We start from the raw sequence: 21,167 nt of genomic DNA, 5'->3' as shown, positions 1-21,167 counted from the left end.
CTTTCTCTGGGCGGCTAGGACAGGCGACATATTCCAGTAGACCATTGCACTTGCATGCAGGTTTGAAAGCAGAGCCGAAAATATCAATTCTCGGCGTTTAGTCAACAATTTGAGAAACGATGCCTGGTCGAAAAGTGGAATATATGAATTCAAGTGTAGAAGCAATCTAGCCGGGCTAAGGCCTAGGATATAGGGAATGATGAGTGGACTCCTACGTTCACGTTTTTACGAGTGTCATTCCGTGAGGCTCAATGAGTTTGGTGATCATGTTGAGGTTAGAGGAGGCAAGATCTCGCTCTGAATCGAAACCCAAGGGGCGTATCCGAACCGATGAGAACCGAATAGGCCTTTTGAGCAGCCGGGTTGCTTCTCCACGGGTCGTGGTAGCTTTCTTGTGTCTGCAGCCGTGGACAAGTAGGTCGCGAGAATTTCACTGTCATCTGGGATCGTTGGGCCGATGACATGGAGTTCATCGGTTCTCTGCTCCACCCGTGGACTAGGCACAGCATGCGAGCGGGAGTTTGCTGGGTCAGTCAAATCTACTCCTTCTGAGCCTCTATAGCCACGCTACAAGGCCATTAACTCTGCTTTAGAAGGGGGAGAATTGTCCCTGGTACCATACGTCTTCGTTCTCCATTGTCGCCTACCTAAGTCTAACGACGGGCTTGACGCCTCGCGAATGCTTCGGGCATCACGCCGTGCAGAGGCTGTGAAGGTGCACACCGTCCCAGGCATCGCACACATCGCACAGGGTGTTCATTTGATATGGGTTTTGCATCGCGATTTTCTCCTTTGCACGCAGAGCAAGGTGGATGAATACGTGAGCTATGGCCGCGCTCCACAACTTAGACCATCTTGAGTGCCGGCGCTCGGAGCGTTCATTATATTATGGCCACATGAAGAAATTTTCACCTGGGTGTGGTTAAAGGTTGAGGAATATTTAATTATAGTTGAGTAAGGTTAAAAGTAACGCTGGCTTGGCCCTGGGAACACATTACTCCTCGTAGAGGCCGCAGCCTTGTCGGTCCAAGATGTACACTGAACTAGGCAAGAATATTTCTCTAACACTGTACTCACAGCTGGGTGACTGCCTACTTTGCTGCAGAAACGGAACTAGTATCCTTCGAATTACGCTAACGATGAGCTTCGACGAAGGCAGGCTCTTGCTTCCGTGATTCATACTAAGAGCAAGCCAACCTTGACCCCTTCCGCGGCGAACATCTGGATATTCCGCCGCCAAGTTGGCAGCGATGAGAATCAAGGTGTACCATGAGGCCTAGATACCATGATTGTATACCAGTTTCTATATGATCCTACACTGTCTATTTATTGGGTATCTTAATGAAGTCTTGCCGAACCCCTTTTCGCCCTGCCAGAAAGAAAATGAAACTAGTGGCCACTGGAGATCCAAAACGCTTGATCGATATACTCTCACTCTGCTTCTTCATGTCTTCATTACTCGTGATCAAAGATCTGGACCCGCTCGCTGATCTCGTTGATTCGACTTTCGTAATGCTCTTCGATCTGATCGCCTTTTCCGCCAGCCACGCGGAGAATCAAATCATTCAAACTGCTTCTTCCCAGTATATCCACGTGATCGCCGGTGTTGGGTCCGCCGCGAGGACTGAATCTATCAGGTTCATGGGGCATTTCGTAAGTCTTGATCTTGACCCCACCAGGGTTGTATCGCTTGATGCCTTTCCATCCTTTCGAGCACATATACCCCGTCGAAACGAGGTTCACCGTTCCATCTCCTTCACCAAAGATGATGCCTCGATCTACGGAGCCCAACTCTTGTGGTTTCGCGCCGTTGGAGGTGACGGAGGTGTCGATCGTGATGTTGATGCTCCCGTATAAGGGGTTGCCGGTCTCTTTGTAGAAATATGCCCTTTCGGTGGGCTTCCCAATTCCGTAAAAGCAATAGATCTTTAAGTTCGGCGCATTTGGAAGCCGAGCTTCTAGAGGGTTCAACCAGGTCTGCGGGATATTCTCATTCTTTTCGACCTGTGCTTTGGTGTGCGCCACGCCGTGAGAGTAGGAATGCTTAACCTGGTCACGATACCAATCCTCAGCATGATCCATCAGATAATCGAAGGACTCGGCCATGGTCAGGTTCTTGCGTGGGATCTGCGTCGAATTTGATTTGGGTTTGAAGGAGAGAAAGACACCATTGGTGAGGTTTTGTCGCGGCGGTGGCAGATCATCTGGTGCCCACGAGCTATTCCCCCATACTGCCTCACCACCTTTAGGCAGCATAGACGAGATCCCAGGCATGGCTCGAAAAATCTCAGCTCTCTCTTCCTTAGACAAGAACCTTTCCAATCCATAAACGGCGAATGAGTTCAGTTGGGCGGTATCTTTCATTTCGCCAGAAAGTACTGCCGGAATATCCTTAGCCGTTCCCAGCATGCAACCGGAAATATTGATCCACGAATCGATATAATCGTTCACCCATCGTGGGCCTCCATTTCCATGGTCTTTATGCTCGACCCATTTCATGAAGTAGAAAAGAACTTGACTACCCATAGAATGTGAGACAACGACGGCCTTCTTTCCACTTGTCTTATGGGCCACCTCGATGTAATTCTTTAGCTTCGTAAAATATTGATCGCGAAGCTCCAAGTTTTGGTAGGACAGCCTCCAGTCATAGGCAGCAGTAAAGGCATTGGTCGGGTCATACCCAATGGTAGCAAGGTTTTCCAGAATCTTGTTCCAAATCCAGTATCCGGTAATGAAGAAATCAGTGGCATCAAATCCTTGGGCAGCTCGTAACTTGATACCCGGTGGGTCGAGCCCAGTCTCCTTGTCAAGCATGATATGTCTTTTCCAGGCAGCTTGATCCATGACCAGAGCCCTCATCATTGACCAAGAGCCCCAGAGTCTCTTGCGGAAATATTGCCTCGAAGAAGGTCCGGTCGACCATGACTCAAGTCCAGTGGAAATGACACCAGGTACCATGATGACCGGGTGGTGGGCGGTTATTCCCTGAGCCTGGAGATAGAGGCCCACAGAAAAAGAATCGTAATTGACGACCTCGCGTTCAGCCTTGGAGAGATCCTTGACATCCTTCACAATACCGGCTGGGATTACATCCATCAAACTGTCCAAATTGACGTCGAGTAAAGCCTCAAGTTTGATGACATCCTGAGATTGAGCGAAAAGAAGGGCGAGAACCAATCCAAGGAGGCCACCGAGACCAAAGAAGATACCTGATCTCCTCTTACTGCTTTTGCGTTTGGTGAGCTTCTCAAGTTTCTTCGTTGATATGAGTTTGACTTCTTCGCCGCCATCCGGGGTGCTCTCTCGGCTAGGAGTGGGTGAAGGCGAATCCTGAACCAGATTGACCAGGCGACGTCGAAGTGCGGACATTGTTGCGAGCGGTGCTCTTCAACATGCAGGTTGGGGAATAGCATGCAAGGAATCAGGAGCATGGGAGGCAGGATGTTGGGATAGAGTGGATAAACTTCCGCTTTAGATTAGCTAATTATTGTACGTAGTTTGATGTCTGATGAGTGAGTGCTCGGAGTGTTGTGAACTTATGACCATACAAATTTCACATGCACAAACAAGTTCAACCCATTTCGTCATAGGCCAGTTTTTCTTAATTAAGTATCCCGCGCGAATGATCTTCAGGCACCATCCACTTTTGCATCCTTAACCATTAGCACTATTCCTTACTCTGTACTGCTTCGAGGATGGGCGCATGCAGACCTCGGTAACAAAAGAAGATGAGCAGTGATGTTGCAGCTGCTCCTCTTCCATTGAAGGACCTGGAGTCCGGGTCTGTTTTGCCTGGCGCCCATTTCCAATCCACTCCAGCTGGAATACAATATGTCCAATACTCGCTGGACAAAGAAACCGAGTACCTCCCCCAGATCCGCGAGTTGATATCCAAAGACCTCTCGGAGCCCTACAGCATCTATGTCTACCGTTACTTCCTCTACCAATGGGCTGAGCTGTGCTTCATGGCGGTCGACACGACGGACAATAACAAGCTGGCCGGAGTGGTCATATGCAAGCTAGAACCACATCGAGGTGGACCGCTGAGAGGCTATATTGCCATGCTGGCCACCAACGAGGTATTCAGAGGCAAAGGCATCGCCACAACGTTGGTCAGCAAAGCCATTGATCTGATGATAGACAAGGACGCAGACGAGATTGCACTTGAGACGGAGGAGACAAATACTGCGGCGATGAAATTATATGAGAGATTGGGCTTTTTAAGGAGCAAGAAATTGCATCGATACTATCTCAACGGAAACAGCGCATACAGACTGCTACTGTATCTGAAGCAAGGGGTGGGTAGTATTCCGACCGACTACGATCCCTACGATGATCTACCTCCAAGCGCACAAGGTGATTCAAGATATCGAGATCAAGATCCCGACCCCGACACCATTTTCAGTAGGGGGATAATTTGACTACTCTCTTCACTTACAGGCAACCTCCTATCCACTCTAGCCATCTCTGTACGCCTTTGCCTGCCTCTTCACCTTTGACTGCTCCGCCAATAACATCGACCCTGGTGTCGTACTCTTCTTTAAATAGCTTAAATGTGAATTTATCCTCTCCTCCACCTCCAAGGATATCCTCTCCCGTGTCTTCATCTGTGTCCTGACCTACCGCACTAAGACCCTTGCTTCTCGACACTCGGACTCTTTCAATCTCGGACTGTAAGCGGTCTTTGACTGCGCCAGCTGGTAGTGCGGTAAATAAGTCTTGCTTGTTAGCCGCAATTAGCACCGGGAGTGCAGACTTGGGCTTCTTTGACCCTTTTCCGGTTATTCTCCTCTGCAACGCAAGCAGCGTGTCGTGCAGATAGACAGCGGTGTCTCGGGACCCAGAGGAGTCACTGGATTCGAGGATACTAGAATCAACGACAAAAATAACCCCGGACAGGGAGGTATCGCTGAGATGGGACAAGGCATGTTCGAGCCTAAGCTTTCCATGCCCGGGGGTGTCAATCACGGTATATGAGGTTGGCTGCTTGTCTTTTAGAGAGGCATCGTTCTCGGAACGATACTTATTGGAGCCGAGGGGAATAGTGCCTGGTAATAATAAGCTGACATGGGTTGTCACTTGAGAAGTACGAGTTGTCGCGGGTTCCGCGTCTTCGGGATTGGTTGATTGTTTTTGTATCTGATAGAATTAGAAGCGGACACCACAGGTAGCTTGCCAATATTTACCAGAGATACAAGCGAGGTCTTTCCGGCACCGCTGGGGCCTAAGAGTAAGAAAGTCGGCGTGGATCTGCTTCGGGTTGCTTGGGTGTAGAAGTAGAGGTGTAGACACACCGGCAGGCCAAAGGTAATGAGGATGGCGATGGCGATGATGAGGGGATCGCCAGAGAAGAGCCTTGTGAGGACGCTATCGGGCGATGACCAGACCATGATGGAAGGCAGTCAATTAGTCTTGGGCGAAGACAAGGCTTTGCCGACTGCCAGGTACAAAGTTGAGAGTATGCCGCGAACAAGTTACGAGTACTCCGAGTGAGTCCACGCCCAAGTCCTCAGCAGATCGTCATCGTGCAGGAATTAGCAGTAGTGTCCCAAAGGAGTTAGGGTTGTTTGTTAGTGAATATTGGCATCAAATAAGGAGAAAGGACTCTGTCCTTCTGGCCTTAATGTTGCCCAAGCCTTGAGGACGCCTCAGCATGAGCCTCCATAGCCTCAGATCCAGATTGCGGTTGTATTGAGACGCCCCAAGCGCTCTCACGCTTCCTCTTCCAACCCTCTACTCCTCTCATACCTCCCTCACATACACGCACACCATGATTTTACGAAGCATCTACCTATTCGCCACCGCCCTCTTCTCCTGTACCCTAGCCTCAGTCCAAGTCACTTCGCCTGCACCTGGCGATATCATCACCGGTCTGAGTCTGGAGATAGAGTGGAAGGATGATGGCAAAACCCCCAAGCTCGCAGACCTCGCATCATACCAAGTATTTTTGTGCGCAGGAGGAAACACTGATGCAAACTTTGTACTGCTCTCAATATGAGAATTGGTCAAGAGTGCCCATGCTGACAACCACCAGATCCAACTAGCCACCTTGGTAACCACCGGCGATTTTGCAGATGGAGATACAGTGACAGTTCCTCTGACTGCTGGCTGGGGAGGAACCACTGCCAATGCCTACTTCTTAAAATTCATCTCCGCCGCCACAGGAGGCACCGTTATAAACTACTCTGATCGATTTACCTTGTCCAGCATGACCGGTACCTTTCCCGCCTCTGTGGTACAGGGCTTGAGAACAGTCACCGGTACTGCAGGTCCTGCAGATGTCAATAACATCAATGCTGGCCAGGTCGCTCCCGATCCTGCTGCCTCTGTTCCTGCCGCCGGAGACCCCCTTTACGACGTTCCTTATACTATGCAAACTGGCACCATTCGATATGCTCCCATGCCACCCATGGCTCAGACCAAGATCACCGCAAAGAATGCCGTACGACTCTACCCAACCAGTGCGTACACTGTCTACAAGAAGATTGCTGGCACCCCAAATGCCATCACCACCAATACTGCTGCCATAACTTTTTCCACCGTAAGCGTGGAACCCACGGTGAGTACTCCAGCCTGAGCCCTCTGAGTCTTGCAATGTCTAATATCCACAGATTGCTGCCAATGGCCAACCATCCGATGCGGCCATGCGAAAGTTTATGAACCGCTGGAAGGATTGATCGGCTTGTCTGTTGCCTCGGATGGGCGAAATTGCATTAAACAGGCGTTCTGTGACCTCTCACAAGAAATGGATATTCAGGAATGGAGTTTTGGATTGCTGTTGTCACATATCAGGTGCCCTCTTGTGACCGGCCGCGAAGAATGAAACGCCGCCAACGCCATGCTGTCTAGTAGTAGATTTATACAAAAGGAGCCAAACCCTCTCACCGATATATCTCGTCGAAGGGTCGGGTGTCCGTGAAGCAACTGTCCCATACTTCGTTCACCACCTTAACAGCCTCAACATCATCCTTACAATTCGGCCTCGCCATAACCGAAAGAACAGCCCTTCGCCGAACACAGTCTTGATGGTGGTTGGTGAATTTCATGAAACCATTTTTGAAGAATTCATTCGCCCATCGACACTCTCCGCTCAAATTGCTGGCTCTGATCTGTTCACATCATCCATTAGCTTGACATGTCCCCACACGCAAACTCGTAGACATCTCAGCTTACCTCGGAGCACGCCGAGTGCCGCAGATCCGTATCGCGATCCAAATTCGTTTTGAACCGCAAATGATCATACGCATGCACCATCTCATGCGCCATCACGTCCTCCAGCTTCTTCTTGGTCTCGACGTAGTTCGCACAGATCCTTATTCCATACTCGTGGTCGAACCCGCCCTCGGCCTTTTCGGGGCAGGTCCGACAGCGGATGTTATGCGGACCGATGTCACCGCCCAGGGACTTGATGTTCTGACGCATGAAGACAATGATCGGCGATGTCTTCAGCAGCTCGTCCCGGTTCTTCTCGCACCGCGCGCAGTCGAATGTGCTGTTCCGCTGGTCGGCGTCCCACCAGTACTTCTCTGCGCCTTCCGCGGACATTTGGCTCGTTGCCATGCGATAGAAGTTCTTCGTCCGGTTGAGCCAGCTGTCACTGGGTAGGAAGTTCGAGCCATTCCATCCGTGCTCGGCTGCGGGTGTCGTCGAGGAGGGGTTGGTGTTTGTGCTGGAATTGGGACTGGGTTGGGCCATGACGGAGGGATGTGATGAACGAACAGAACGGTAGGAGGAGAATGAGCGACGCAAGCTTTGGATGTTTAGTGGCTTGGGTGGAAGCGTTCACTGCAGACTTCTCATAGAGCAACTACCGACTAGCAATTACGAGTTATTACCAAAAAGGTTCTTTCCTGGTTGGGAACTAAACCGATGCCGCTTTATTGTAGAGGAATATATACCTGCCAAGGCGCCGTGTGACTCCAACCATGGATGGATCCGACATCTGGAAAGGGTCAAAATTCGCATTGACAATTTAAGGGCGTTCGCATTCGTAGTCTGGATAGCCCACCTTCTGAGGCTCGTCAGTCCAAATATCCGAGACGAGTCGATCATGCGCGCCTGAGCTTCCTCGAAGGGCGTGCCTGAATGAGTCTCCAGATCCCCACTTCTTTGGGATTGTATTCACTTCAAAATGGTAGGACTGACCTCATTGCATATCCCCCAGTGGTGCCATCTGGTAGAAGAACATTGTTGTAACAAAGAATTGCAAAGATGAAAAGCGTCAAGCATTTGACGATCGTGATTAAGATCGGTGGGTTGAATCACGACTTTGATCTGCAGAGTGCGGCCGAGAAAGAGGCTTACCGTTGTGATAGGCACTTCCTCGATTGTCGACGAGACGACACATGAGCCGATCCTGTCTATATTGTCGTTGATCGTCGAGACGGCTATCAAGCTACGGCGAGATGGACATCGAGTTGTCATTGTTTCCTCTGGCGCCATTGGTGTGGGCTTGCAGAGGATGAATATGTCTAAGAGACCTAAGCATCTCTCGCAGGTTCAGGTAAGACTCGGGCCATTCACGAGCTTCAGGATTGCAATTTGACGAGTGGCGTGCACTAGGCTCTGGCTGCTATCGGCCAATCGAGGTTGATGTCGATATGGGATTCACTGTTCGCCCATATGAACCAGCCTGTTGCACAGATCCTACTCACGAGGAATGATATCGCCGATCGATCTCAGTTTCTCAATGCTCAGAACACGTTGGCGGAAACCCTTTCATATGGTGTCATTCCTATCGTCAACGAGAACGACACGCTCGCTGTTTCCGAGATCAAATTTGGCGACAACGATACCCTCTCAGCCATCACTGCTGCAATGGTACATGCCGACTATCTCTTCCTCATGACCGATGTTGAAGCTCTCTATGAACGGAATCCTCGAAAGTTCCCGGATGCCCAGCCGATTTTAGTGGTTGATGACATCGATTCACTGACGGCAGATGTCTCTTCTGCGGGCTCAGCATTAGGAACAGGAGGCATGGCGACGAAAATCGTTGCCGCTCGACTGGCTACTGCAGCGGGCACCTCCACCATCATCACTAAATCCTCCAAACCAGGGAATATTGCCGCTATCATCCGCCATCTCCACCCGCATATAGACCCCGATACAGGCAGCCCTGAACGACCAGCGGAGGCCCCTCTACACACACGGTTCGTTCCTTCTTCCAGCCCCATCCGTAATCGAGCGTTCTGGATTCTGCACGGTCTAGCACCTCACGGGACCATCTACATCGACCGAGGGGCCTCGAACGCACTCATCAACAAAGCCGGCCTCCTCCCCGTGGGCATCGTCAACGTCGAAGGAAACTTTGCACAGCAAGAAGCTGTGCGGCTGGTTGTGGTCGACAAGCTCCCGCTTGGGTCTCTTTCACCCATGGGCGACTCGACCTCGACGACCATGCAGCTGGTGTCTCGCGGCGAGGAGATTGGACGTGCCCTGGTGAACTATTCATCTGGAGAAGTCGCACGCATCAAAGGCCTACGGAGTTCGGAGATTATGGGGGTCCTGGGATATGCGGACAGCGAGTATGTCGCGTTCAGGGAAAATGTCAGCTTGACCTTGCAGGACAAGAGCCGTCCTGAGACGCCCAGTGGGTTCAGGACGCCGACCAAAGAGAGGACGCCGGATAGTAGTTGGGCGGATCTGAGGAGCGGGCATTGATGGACTGCCATTGTTTGGAATTACGGCGAGGTGATTTATAGCTGGTCAGCAAGAGCTTACGAGGGATCTCATTCAGATCCAAACTCAGGAGCACATTGCCAAAATCTTAGCTGTGCCTGGCGTTGGGGGGAAGCTGGGAAGTAAAGCGACTACGTCGTTTGCGCCGGGTAATGATTAAAACCCTCTGTTGCAAGCAGCTCAGGAGAATGAAGCAGGACTGCAGTTGAAGACTCCAAGAATCGTTGAACACATTCATGGTTACTGTGGGCGGGTGGGTTATAGCCCGTCGATAGTCTCTCCAAAGAAGACGCGCCACTGCAGCTCCCGACTTGAACAATAGCATTGTGGGTTTCACTGTGTACACGACCCGGGAATACGTCAGAATCTTGCGCTCACATTTTGTGGACACAGGATGGTTGCGTATCTCTTGCTCCTGTTTTCGTGTCAGCGGTGTGTGTAGGACAGGCGATCTCTGCGCTACCTAGATGGTGTATTTCAACAGATAGCGGCATTCTAGAACTCGATCCTGGAGTTGGCAATAAACTCTATTTGTCATTCTGTCTTGGGTACGTGCACCTTGCAGAGTGACTTTGTATGCACACACTGTGCATCCATCGGCGAAGACGTGTACCCACCAACGCGAGGTTGATGCCCACGGAGCAAGCATTAGTCTGGTAACACATGAGATTCTAGATGTCATTTGTTCCCGCAGTCGTCTGCGCCGGCACCACCCTCTTCTTTGCCGCCACGTGCTCGAGACGGTGACGACTGTGTTATCTCATCTTGTTCTTCGTCCTGTTCTAGGCGGGCCCCGTTGCGGCCTGTGCAGTCTGCCTACCTCGTATTTCATCTTGTTCTTGACAATCAGCCCAAAAAGGGACGACTACCGACCAGGCCAATGACCACCTCTGCCTTCAAAATCCTCTGTACGCGCGACCGACCACCCGCTGGCCAAAGCCACGGCGCATACTGGTGGGCCGCGAACCGTGTTGTTTAGGCCACGAGGAAGCCTCTCGAAGGAAACGAGGACCGCACTAGTGGAAAATTGTTTCATGGGGAACCACCGCTCTTCGTATTGTCGAGATGATGTCTTGCCTTTCCACGGGTGGAACGGATATATAACGATTCTTTTCTGTTCTTTCTTAAAGCATTTCCCCCTTTTCCCTCATTGATCGCCCTATGCCTGGAGGTTGACTTTTTGGGTTTATTACATAATCTAGATCAGACCTGCGACCTGCGGAAGGGGCTGCATGGTGACATGGGTTTTTCGTGGTGGGCAGGGATCTAGGGGCTTTGGTCAGGAGAGATCAAGTCAGGTACGGGGTACTACTACTGTGCAGTACATACAAGGTGCCCGGGCTCCCAGATGCCATCATGCCAGTAGAGAGCGTGGATAAAGTCCCGTGAGTCCCACACCCACCTGGGCAGGTCAAGAAGTCAAAGTCTCCAGAATGCTGGGATTTCCCCACAAAAACTTGGATGAGTGTTTGGGTGGTTACAACTCACGACTGCAGTGCTGTGACTACTCCTACAAAGATGTCAGGGTCAACTTATGCTCGCTTCCTTGCTTCCTTGCTTCCTTCCTCACGTAGGATCTACTACTGCTTACTTGCTGCAGGCTTACTTCTCAAGATGGAACGTACAGAGGACTTGGAAGCTATCAAATGGTTGCAACTACCGGACACCTCCTTGAGATAATACTGTATGTCCATTCAATGCATTTTAATTGACTGGTTTCGTCACGAGGCGTAAATTAATGGACGCGCTAGAGGTTGGAAAACAAGGGACGGGGACGAGAACTGAGGTTTAAGAGGTTACTCGTTCTCGTAGACTCGTTGCTGATAGTACCACACCCTTGGACCCTTGAGTCCTCGGACACACCTGGCTGGGGGCTGACGGCCTGTTCCGGACGAGGAATGGCATGGCACCAAACACGAGAAGATGAGAACAAGGGGATGAGCACACAGATAGTCAGGGGCTGATGATTTTCTGGTGGCTTGAGGCTGACTGGATGAGGAAAGGCGTGGCCGCGTAGAATTCAGGCTAGACAAGAAAGAGGCATGAAGGCAGCTTTGGAGTCGTGATTCCTGGCACCCACAGGCACCCACAGGCACCCGTAGGCATCCGCACCGCCGCTACAGGGGCACTTATAGGCTGCTGGTTAACCACCACGCACCACCACAGCCACTGGCACCGGCACCGGGGACTGGCAGGGAGTACTCGTACTAACCACCTAGCCTAGTCACAATGGTACTTGGTACTCCGTACTCATACTCCTAAGCAGCAGTCATGGGGAGCGACCGTCACTTGCACCCGCACCCACACCCGCACCCAGCAGACTGAAGCCGCACGAGCACTCTCTGCTAGTTCTTGGTGCTCATCGCCCAACACCACTGGACACTCCAACTCACGAGTCACCAAAAAGAGAGAGACTGCAGCCAACTACCACCACCATCACCACCACCCACTTGTATCTAATTTACTACTATTTTCTCGTTATTATTCTTCAGCTTATCCCAAACTCGTCACAACTGCTCCGCCCCCGTTTCATCCCATTGCCTGCCTGACCTCAAAAGGCATTCCTCTCTCGGAGGCCCTGTTAACCGAACACCTCCTGCGTACCATTTCCCTCCGTATGCCGTACCTGGTTTAGCATCCCTTCCTCGACACATTCAACCGCGCCTTCAACCCCTCGACGACTCGCACTCGCAGTTGCATTCAGTTGCAATTGCAGTTGCAGGTTTGCGGAACCCAGAACTCTCATCCACAACCTTCCCTCCACCTCTCGATGCTATCCTCGTGCCTCTGAATACGTACAACGCCTGATACTTGGACTCAAGGGGGCTCTCCCTCGACAACACCGCTTGAACCTGAGTTGTTCGAGATCGCCCCTACTCAACATCCCTGGTCAACCACCCTCTCAGCGACCCCCAACCGAGCCTCCAAGCCAACCTGTTCCAAAGCGCAGGCTGACATCCTTCCACCTGTCCCTTACTCACGAACGCTGTTAGATTAGAATAGAAAAAGACACATCTAAGCTACCCGTCGTCACGGACCATGGCTATCGTGATGTCAGGATGATTTAAATCAAATCATGCTCTGGTACCAATGGAGTTTCAAATCCATCTTTGATGCGCAGGAACAACTCTCGACTCTACACGATCTCCGCTCCCTGTTGCTCGCGCGGCCTTGATCTATTGTATCACAGAACATCACCGAACAGCGTTAAACGCCGTGACTCCATCAGGCGCACCCTCGCCGATTCACATTTCAATCCAGCCCGAACCTGCATTTCGCCCGTCGACGCCGATTCGCCAATCGTCTGTACAACTGATCCAAGACATCTGCAGGTACCGCCATTAGCGGCAAGACCGCAGCGCCGTTGAACCCTCCAGCTTTCATCTGCAGTGCACCCTCAACTCATATACGGCCTTCCTCTTCCACCTCCCGCCCTCCCTCTGACGTCTATGTTCTATCCTCGTGACAGGCATCATCCCCGCCTTGGATCGTGTCTGACGAAGCCCTTCTAGGAGAATGAGCCCAACCGTTGGCCTTACCAGCACTTACAACAGGAGAGCTGCCAGGTCCAGCTCCACCTCCTCAGCTGCTCACCCGGTCAAGAAATCCACCTCTGTGTCCGTCAAGACGGCACCTCGAAATGCATTGAATGCCAGGCCCAGCAGTCCTGATCGATTCTTGCCCAACACCAGTTATACACGCCACGACAGAAGCCGCTCCAGAAGCCGGCCGGACAATCAAAATCAATACGAGCCCAAGACATTAACCCCCAATCTCAACATCAATCGTTGGTCGCATTCCACTTCCTCCAGCGTATCTGCCATCGACACAGACGCCATTCGAACTCGCGCCAACACATCTCGACGAATGAGTATAGGACCCTCCCTCGTGGCGGGTCTGCCGTCCGCCGACAGAAATCACTTTTCCCATTTCTCCAGAGCAGGTAGCCAGAGTCCCCACAGGAAACTAAATTCCGCTTCTGGACTCCTCCCGCCCGGTCGATCACAGAACCCACGCGATGCTAGCCCCGCTGGAGTATCTCCCTTGACTCCGACCTCCATGTTCAATCCTACTGCTGGTGAGTACTTTGGTGAAACATGGCAAACCCGAAAGACGGGGAAGAATGGTGAGCCGGTCGCCATGTCGGTGCATTACATGAGGTCTGGTGCACAGTCCTCAATGAGTAGGGATGACTCGTTTGATTCACAGCCAATCTCACAATCCGTGCGCCCTGGGACTCGGGAACGCCGCCCCGGCACATCTGATGACTCGTTGACGTCCTCTAATGCTCCAGCACGCGGGAGAAGTCATCGAAGTCCCACTCAGAAGACAATGCTATCCAAGGCACTAGCCAAGGCGAACTCAGCTGTCCTCCTCGATAATGCACAGAACATCGATGGCGCCATCGAAGCATACCATGAGGCTTGTGAACTTCTACAGCAGGTCTTGGTTCGGAGTTCAGATATGGATGATCGAAAGAAATTGTCGGCCATCCGAAGCACATATTCCAACAGAATAGCAGAGCTACATGACCTCGATGACTCCTTCTCTGGTCTTCTTGAGAAGGCCCTCCCGGAAGATCCCCCTTTTGATGACACAAATCAGTCTTTCTTCACCAATGACGGGAGTGAACAAGATACCGCCGCTGTCTTGGAGACCGTTCATATCCCTCCGCGACAGGAGTCATTGTTACCCGAACTCTTCGGAGGAAATACTTATCTAGCAGAACAGTCCACGCGCAAGAGGATACAAATCCCCAGTTTGGCTGTGCCTATGGACTCAGACTACATGCCTCCACCTCTATCACCGCGAAGACCATTATCTCCAATAGGTGATAGAGATACCGACACCCCCCTTGCCACTCAAAGGCCAGCAGACGTGACAAATCGCATTCTACAATCCCGTGATGGAAGTACTACCGAGTCTACCTCGTGGTTGGATACATTCGAAGATGGAGAGTCTTCGACGAGATCGTCCCGATTATCTTCGATTGACTTTGGACTCCGCGATGGTCACGGACTAGTTGACGACATTGAGGCCGAATTCGATGCCGCGCTCAACGCTGCTGTAGATGCGGCTTGGGACGACAATATTGCTGATGAATCCACCCCTCGACCCGACAAAAGCGATGATTTTCCTCCGGACTTCACGCTCCCTCAACTCCCTCAGGTAGATCCGTCGTCCGCGCCTCGAAGTCTTCTCTCCAACCTGGAACTGACCCGAGAATATGACGAGGGCGATTCATCAGAGGAAGAGGAGAGATTATTAGAAGAGATGACTAAAGGCTACGTCTTTGATGATTTCTCCTTTGACAACAAGTCGAAGTCGGCACTTCCTCGTCAGTCTGATTCGAGCAACACTTCTGCCCGAACCTGGTCTGACTCGATTCCTTCTACCATAAACACCAACGTCACAACGTTGAGCACTCTGGCCGAAACATCTGAACCTGCATCTGAACAATCGCCTCGCCCAATCCCACCTGCTAAGAACTCTCCAATAACGGCTCCCCCTACAGTTGCCCTTCCACCCGCGCCTGGCTTACCACTACCAAAGCCTAGCAGTAGACCCACGAGCATTGACAGATACGCCGGTTTAGGTATACGAGAAAGAAGATTCTCAGGTCAAAGCAGCAGCCAACTCAAGATCGAAACGTTTGCTCGACGAAACTCTACCACTTTAGCTCCAAAACCTTCTGGACTAGCACAAACAAAGACAACCACCGATTCATCGAATGATCAGCTTAGATTGCCACAAACAGCCCCTTTAGACGGTTCCAATGCCATGTTGCTGGGATCGTTACTCCCAATAACGCCACTGACTTCGCTACCCTCGACGGATTCTGCTCTGAGTGAATCACCTGTCACTCCCGCTTTAACACAAGGTGGTTCCCAGGGTAGTATTGATGAAACAAATGTTCAGCCACCGTCCCCAGGGAAACAGTTTCCTGGGAGGATGATGCCTCCACCTGCAGTAAAGAAGAACCTTTCCTCATCGAGTCTGAGGATGCGAAATTTGTCTGTTGCAACGACTGATACCACAGGGGAATCTCCCGTTACACCTCTTAGCGCCACTTTTACCGGAGAGAGCAAAAAGGTTGTTCCTCCCTTACCATCTGCGGCTCTACCCACTCCATCCAGTGGTGCATTTGGGCCTCATTTGCTGCAAACTGGTGGATATTATCTATTTGAAGATCATACTGGCGCTGTCGTATCATCTGAAGCACCTCTCAGTCCCACCGGTGCTGTTCAGGGTCCCCCAGCTCTTCCACTTGAGCCTTGTCCAGAATCAGCATTGCTAAGACCGTTTTGGTTAATGCGATGCCTTTACCAGACATTGGCTCACCCGAGAGGGGGGTATCTTACAACACGGCTGTTCATTCCACGTGATATTTGGCGTGTGAGAAATATCAAGCTGAGGGCTCTCGAGGATAAGGTCTCTCAATGCGATCTTTTGACGGCAGCTTTACTAAAAGTTGCCAAAGTGGATACATTTGATGCTGATGCCGTTTTGGATGAGTTACAATCATTCGAGATGGTTCTCGATCAAGTCCGGAGTACACTGCAGAAGAAGATCGGCAATGAGGTTGGATTGTCGGGTTCATCCAGCCTGTTCAAAGGTACTGGAGAGGAGCAGGATCCAACCTCATCCAAACCGAACCACACTACTGCTAAATCCTTAGCTTCAAGCTGGAGGAAACTACGCTCTAAATCGAGTACACCAGCAATCGGCAATCAGACTGGACCAAACGTACTGTCTGGGTCGAACATGCAATCGCTGCCAATGACCTCGTCTTCATCGGTTCCATCATCTCGATCTCATGCGAGCAGGAAAATTGCTCCACCGCCCACTCCGAGTACACTGACGAATGTTCAACCACTGCATGCTAGTTACATGTCGAGCCTCGCACGGCTCTTTGACGCTGCTCAAGTTTTGGATGGAATTGCCCGTCAAGTGGAAGACCCAGGCTTGAAATGCAGCAGCAAGACCCAAGTGGGTCTCGAATTAGGCGTGAAGAATGCAGCCGAGTTCTTCGCCTTCTATATTATCCGCTTTGTAATGGCGGATCTGACATTAATGATTGACAAGTTTGTCAAAAGAGGATCCGAATGGGTTCTAACTTAGAGCAGAAGAAGAATAAGAAGCGCAAGCACAGCAGTCTGATTATATCAAGAACACGATGCATTGCGCCGGTACAGCGGATGAGCGTTGGGAAGCCTTGTTTCTGTGCGTGGGTTGTTGTTGTTGCTGTCGTCTGAGGCAGGGGTTCATGAACCAGCCAGCCTGTGAAGGCTCTCTCGCCTGTTTTATTTCTCTTTTCTGTTTTTGCTTTGCCGTTTGCCAATCAATCAGGTCTGTTGTTTCTCACCGTCAACATTTGAATTTTTACGTTATGATACCACCACATCACCACCGGGGTCGTCCTTTGAGTCATTAGTACCACTACCAGGTTTTCATTGCCATTTTCAGACCTCTTATGCGTATGCGAGCTAGCACAGCTGCCAGGGATCAACGTGGAATATGGATCGGTACAGGCACGGGATGGGACGGGACACCGTGCGAGAGACGCAGGGGGCAGAGACAGGGAGCAATAGGGAAGGGGGAGAGGAGAAGCGCAACATGAGGGTGGGTGCACTTAATTGCAGCCGATGGTCGACGGAGAGAGCGAAGAGCGAAGATGGGAATTAGGGGGGTTAGAGAGGAGAGAGACAAATCTAATAGATGCAATGCATACAGCCCACTCAGATCTAGAGACACAATGATTGAGAACCCTGTGCCTGATCGGTCAATCATTGATTCATCCCGCTATGTGTAGGAGGTGCATCTGCATCCAGGGCACTTTTCTGAAAGCTATAGGCGGTTCGCAGTCGTGCAACTCTCGAACACCACTAGAGATGTCTCTTGCAACTAGACTCTGGATCTCGTCAGACGTCTCGACTGACCTCTACTTGACCAGACTGGAGACATTTTTGTGTCCTATGATCATGGTCTGGTCTGGTCTGTCAGGCCAGGCCAGGCCGGCCCAGCACATCCTTGCTTGCTTCCTCTTACACCCCTAGCTCAGCCGGAGTTCACTTCCATGCAGCTCTGCTTTCCGTCGACTGACTACAGGCCCGCCGCAAGGCTTTGGATTTTGTTCCCCCAGGTCAATTTCAATTTTGGGGAGAGGTACGGAGCCAGTTGAACTATAGATGACATAGGTATCTCGTTCTACCTCTCTAGGCTCTGTCCGTATTTTGGGGGTTTCTCGTTCGAGTGGCTTCACGGCGAGCGAGCCGACGGGTCCCGCATTGTCTTTCTCCTTGACAATCATGTAGCAATGGGAGGGTGAGGTGCTGCTGCTGCTACGCAGCTAGCTGGCCAGCTAGTTCTCAAGTTACCCAACGCGTCACTGCAGGGTGGGTTTCTGGATAGGTTGAGCGTGACTATGCGCAGTATATAGGTGGTTGCCGTACTAGCTGGAGGTCTGTTGCAGGAGAGAATCGCCTGGCTTAGTGGCCGAATTCGCGCTTCCATGTAGTGCTTCAGACTTCCTTATGGAAGGGGAAATCCTGATGCTGGGCTTTCTGGAATGATTTGGTCGCACTCCCATGGGAGTTGAGGAGTCTGGGGAGACCTCCGGCTTGTCTGAGATGGTTTCCAAGACCCAAGACTGATTCCACGTTATCAGGGCGTTGCATCATGGCTTTGGCAGCTGGACCACATATTCCCTGGTCGAATGCCCAAACTTAAGGACATCTTTATCCCTCAGCTCGAAATATCTCCCGGCGGGCGCGGCTTCGTTGTTGACCTTTGTCCCGTTGCCGCTTTCCAAATCGATTAGATATGGCCTGACTCGGCCGACCTTGTCGCCGAATTCGTTCTTCTTTTCCATGTAGCGAAATTGAATGACGGCGTGCTGCTTGGAACAGCTCGGGTGCTCAATCAGGTAATCGCAGACGGAAGCCTCGCGGCCAAACAGCCAGCATGATTGAGAGAAGAGGTCGAGCGTGTCGAGGATCTCGTCTCCCTTGAAGACGTAAAGTCGCCATGTCTGCGAGGCCGAGGGTTTGCGAGCTTCGGCTGGTTCATGGTATTTCAGCACAACGCTACCGCCTCTTGATGTTGTCACCGTGTTGGCTGCGGCTGCAAGGAGGCCGGACGGTCGGTAGTTTGGCTTCTGTTTCTCTACGGCTGGCGGCCCGGGGCTTCCAATGTCATTGCCTCCTTTGAATGCGTCGTTCTGTGAGGGAAGAGGCCGCTTCGATCGCTGGAAGGGCGCCGGTGAGTGTCTGCGGGGTGAGCGAGATCTCGGCCGTTGTCTTGTGTTGTCCCTGTCCCTGGTTCGGGTGCTGGTCCAGTCTTCGTCCCTACGCCGATCGCTACCTCGATCTTTGCGAGGGTATCTTTCGTCGTTGCGGTTTGGACTAGTCGACCTTCTGCGCTCTCGCTCTTGTTCTCCGTTTCGCGACCTGTCTCTTCTCTGTTCTCTGTAGTCGTCTCTATACCGCGGAGGAGGTCTATCCGAAATTCGATCTCTCCGCCTAGAGGACGATCGTGAGCGAGATCGAGACATTGCATGTAGGAAGTGTAAGGACGATTAGCATGTTGCAAAGTTGTTCTTTGAATGGGAATGTTCGCTTGCTGCCATTGCGGGGAGATTGCTGCTCCAAGGGAACAATGTTTCTCCAGTCCCGGGTCGAGGTATCGACTTTGCCGAGTTTGACATGAATTGACGTCGACCATTTGGTCTCATGAGCCGAAAGACTCAGGCACGGCACCTTCAAGCTGCTCGCATGATCTGGGCAATTTTATCCAATGCATTTTCAACTGCACAGCATGTCGTCTACTTTGCTGAAGAAGGCAAGGCTGCCAGCTGGTTATAATGCCTGGCACTGCTGCTCTTGCAGTCACGCAAATACATCCCCCCGCAAGCGGCTCAAGTCCGAAGGCCCCGGACCTTCGCAGTCGAGGACATACGCAGATGCCAGCTTCAAACAGCATGAATTTAGAGATAACATGAATTGGCCCTGTAGGGCGACTCCTTTCACGCCCACTCCGTACGAGATCTTCGATATAACTAAGAATGGAGTGTATAGCAAACACAAGTTCCTTGAACTGGTCAAGATATACCATCCCGATAGGAGCGGGCATGCTACTGAGTTGAGTCATATCGAAAGGCTGGAGAGATATAGACTTGTGGTACAAGCACACGAGATATTATCGGACCCAGTGAAGAGACGAGCCTTTGATGCCTCAGGTGCAGGATGGGGTACCAGAAACAATGCGTCGAGACACTCCAGAGGTTTCACCAACCCAGAAGGGAAACCATATGGCTACGGAGCGGGCCACGATTCCAGCATCTTTCAAAATGCAACGTGGGAAGACTGGGAACGGTGGTATCGACGGCAAGATAACTCGGAAAAGCAGGCTTATTCGGGGACATATATTCATCCTAATGCATTCGCGTCGTTTGTCATTCTCTTGGCGGTTCTCTCTGGAGTTCTTCAGGCCACTCGTGCAGGACAATACTCAGGAACATTGGAAGAAAAGGCCAGAGCCTTCACCGAAGAGACAAGTCGGTTTCTCAACAGCCGAGCCGACCATTTCAAGGATAACCAGGTCACCCGTGATGGGCGAGTCACACATTTCCTGCAGAAAAGAGATCCATCCAAGTATGGATTGAAGGCTGAAGAAGGGGAAGTTTATCGAAAGCACTTTGATAGTGGATTGCAGCCGAGTCCAGTTCTGAAGAGCTCGGACGCTGGCTGAGATGTCTCGGCGAGGCGAATATTCAATATGAGATACGACCAAAATTAAGCAACCGTCTTCCATTCCATTCTATATCTGGCATTCTCTCTGCACAATATTATGAGGTCCAAACGACATTACATCTCAGCTGCAAGATACCGATGCAGAAGAAGAATTCTTGATGGTATAGTATGCTTTCAGTTCTTTTACTGATTACTGTACATAATTGGGGACCCAGGAGGGTATCTTTGATTTATTGATACAAGATGAACGCCTGCTTTTCCCGCCCGGATGCAGTTGAGATGACAGTAGCAATGCGAAAGAGCTGTGTGGTGTGGGATCAGGACATCTTGCCCTTGATCTCCTCGGCCTTTCCTTTGGCCTGACCCTTTAGCTCTGCTGCCTTGCCTTTGGCTTCACCAGCAACCTCTTCAGCGGTGCCCTTAGCCTTGCCAGTCTCTACACCGGCAGCCCCGGCGACTGCATCCTTAACTTCCACTGTAGAGCACCAGTCAGCTGTGGCCAAGGCTAGAGTGACGGATCAATGCTTACCTCCTTTGTCGATTCCAGCCACGGCGACATCAGATACGGCGCGGTCGACCTTCTTCAGACCATCCTTGACCGTCTCTGTTGCGGATTTTTGATGAACGGCTGCGACGGAGAAGAGTCTCGGTGAAGAGTAGGCGACAGAAGATCTGACTGTTGTGCGGAGGAGAGGTGCGGTTCTTGTGAGAAACGACATTGTGGTGGTGGTTGTA

The 21,167-nt window shown here is 51.4% G+C and overlaps 10 protein-coding genes across 10 annotated transcripts; 5 read left to right on the top strand and 5 right to left on the bottom strand.

Moving 5' to 3' along the window:
* Positions 1-1,455: 1,455 nt before the first annotated feature.
* A1O9_00406 (phospholipid:diacylglycerol acyltransferase) lies at positions 1,456-3,369 on the bottom strand (the record flags this gene model as incomplete). The annotated part of the gene is made up of 1 exon (XM_013409570.1): positions 1,456-3,369. One exon carries the CDS (start codon positions 3,367-3,369, stop codon positions 1,456-1,458), a length of 1,914 nt encoding a protein of 637 aa, XP_013265024.1.
* A 359-nt stretch (positions 3,370-3,728) lies between these two features.
* A1O9_00405 (ribosomal-protein-alanine N-acetyltransferase) lies at positions 3,729-4,421 on the top strand (the record flags this gene model as incomplete). Its single annotated transcript, XM_013409569.1, has 1 exon — positions 3,729-4,421. The coding sequence occupies one exon, from the start codon at positions 3,729-3,731 to the stop codon at positions 4,419-4,421; it is 693 nt and encodes a 230-aa protein (XP_013265023.1).
* Positions 4,422-4,434: 13 nt separating this feature from the next.
* On the bottom strand, positions 4,435-5,390 carry A1O9_00404 (uncharacterized protein; the record flags this gene model as incomplete). Its single annotated transcript, XM_013409568.1, has 2 exons — positions 4,435-5,139; positions 5,187-5,390. 2 exons carry the CDS (start codon positions 5,388-5,390, stop codon positions 4,435-4,437), a joined length of 909 nt encoding a protein of 302 aa, XP_013265022.1.
* Positions 5,391-5,770: 380 nt separating this feature from the next.
* Positions 5,771-6,577, top strand: A1O9_00403 (uncharacterized protein; the record flags this gene model as incomplete). The annotated part of the gene is made up of 2 exons (XM_013409567.1): positions 5,771-5,980; positions 6,035-6,577. 2 exons carry the CDS (start codon positions 5,771-5,773, stop codon positions 6,575-6,577), a joined length of 753 nt encoding a protein of 250 aa, XP_013265021.1.
* A 304-nt stretch (positions 6,578-6,881) lies between these two features.
* On the bottom strand, positions 6,882-7,695 carry A1O9_00402 (uncharacterized protein; the record flags this gene model as incomplete). The annotated part of the gene is made up of 2 exons (XM_013409566.1): positions 6,882-7,109; positions 7,174-7,695. The coding sequence occupies 2 exons, from the start codon at positions 7,693-7,695 to the stop codon at positions 6,882-6,884; spliced, it is 750 nt and encodes a 249-aa protein (XP_013265020.1).
* A 927-nt stretch (positions 7,696-8,622) lies between these two features.
* A1O9_00401 (glutamate 5-kinase) lies at positions 8,623-9,663 on the top strand (the record flags this gene model as incomplete). The annotated part of the gene is made up of 1 exon (XM_013409565.1): positions 8,623-9,663. One exon carries the CDS (start codon positions 8,623-8,625, stop codon positions 9,661-9,663), a length of 1,041 nt encoding a protein of 346 aa, XP_013265019.1.
* A 4,077-nt stretch (positions 9,664-13,740) lies between these two features.
* On the top strand, positions 13,741-16,803 carry A1O9_00400 (uncharacterized protein; the record flags this gene model as incomplete). Its single annotated transcript, XM_013409564.1, has 1 exon — positions 13,741-16,803. One exon carries the CDS (start codon positions 13,741-13,743, stop codon positions 16,801-16,803), a length of 3,063 nt encoding a protein of 1,020 aa, XP_013265018.1.
* Positions 16,804-18,358: 1,555 nt separating this feature from the next.
* A1O9_00399 (uncharacterized protein) lies at positions 18,359-19,234 on the bottom strand (the record flags this gene model as incomplete). Its single annotated transcript, XM_013409563.1, has 1 exon — positions 18,359-19,234. One exon carries the CDS (start codon positions 19,232-19,234, stop codon positions 18,359-18,361), a length of 876 nt encoding a protein of 291 aa, XP_013265017.1.
* Positions 19,235-19,497: 263 nt separating this feature from the next.
* A1O9_00398 (uncharacterized protein) lies at positions 19,498-20,430 on the top strand (the record flags this gene model as incomplete). Its single annotated transcript, XM_013409562.1, has 1 exon — positions 19,498-20,430. One exon carries the CDS (start codon positions 19,498-19,500, stop codon positions 20,428-20,430), a length of 933 nt encoding a protein of 310 aa, XP_013265016.1.
* Positions 20,431-20,749: 319 nt separating this feature from the next.
* Positions 20,750-21,151, bottom strand: A1O9_00397 (uncharacterized protein; the record flags this gene model as incomplete). Its single annotated transcript, XM_013409561.1, has 2 exons — positions 20,750-20,907; positions 20,962-21,151. 2 exons carry the CDS (start codon positions 21,149-21,151, stop codon positions 20,750-20,752), a joined length of 348 nt encoding a protein of 115 aa, XP_013265015.1.
* Positions 21,152-21,167: the final 16 nt, after the last annotated feature.

This window comes from Exophiala aquamarina (assembly GCF_000709125.1).
Source record: "Exophiala aquamarina CBS 119918 chromosome Unknown aczIA-supercont1.1, whole genome shotgun sequence".
NCBI lineage: Eukaryota > Fungi > Ascomycota > Eurotiomycetes > Chaetothyriales > Herpotrichiellaceae > Exophiala > Exophiala aquamarina.
Note: the sequence above shows the minus strand (reverse complement) of the source record. Positions and strands in the feature narration are given on the sequence as shown.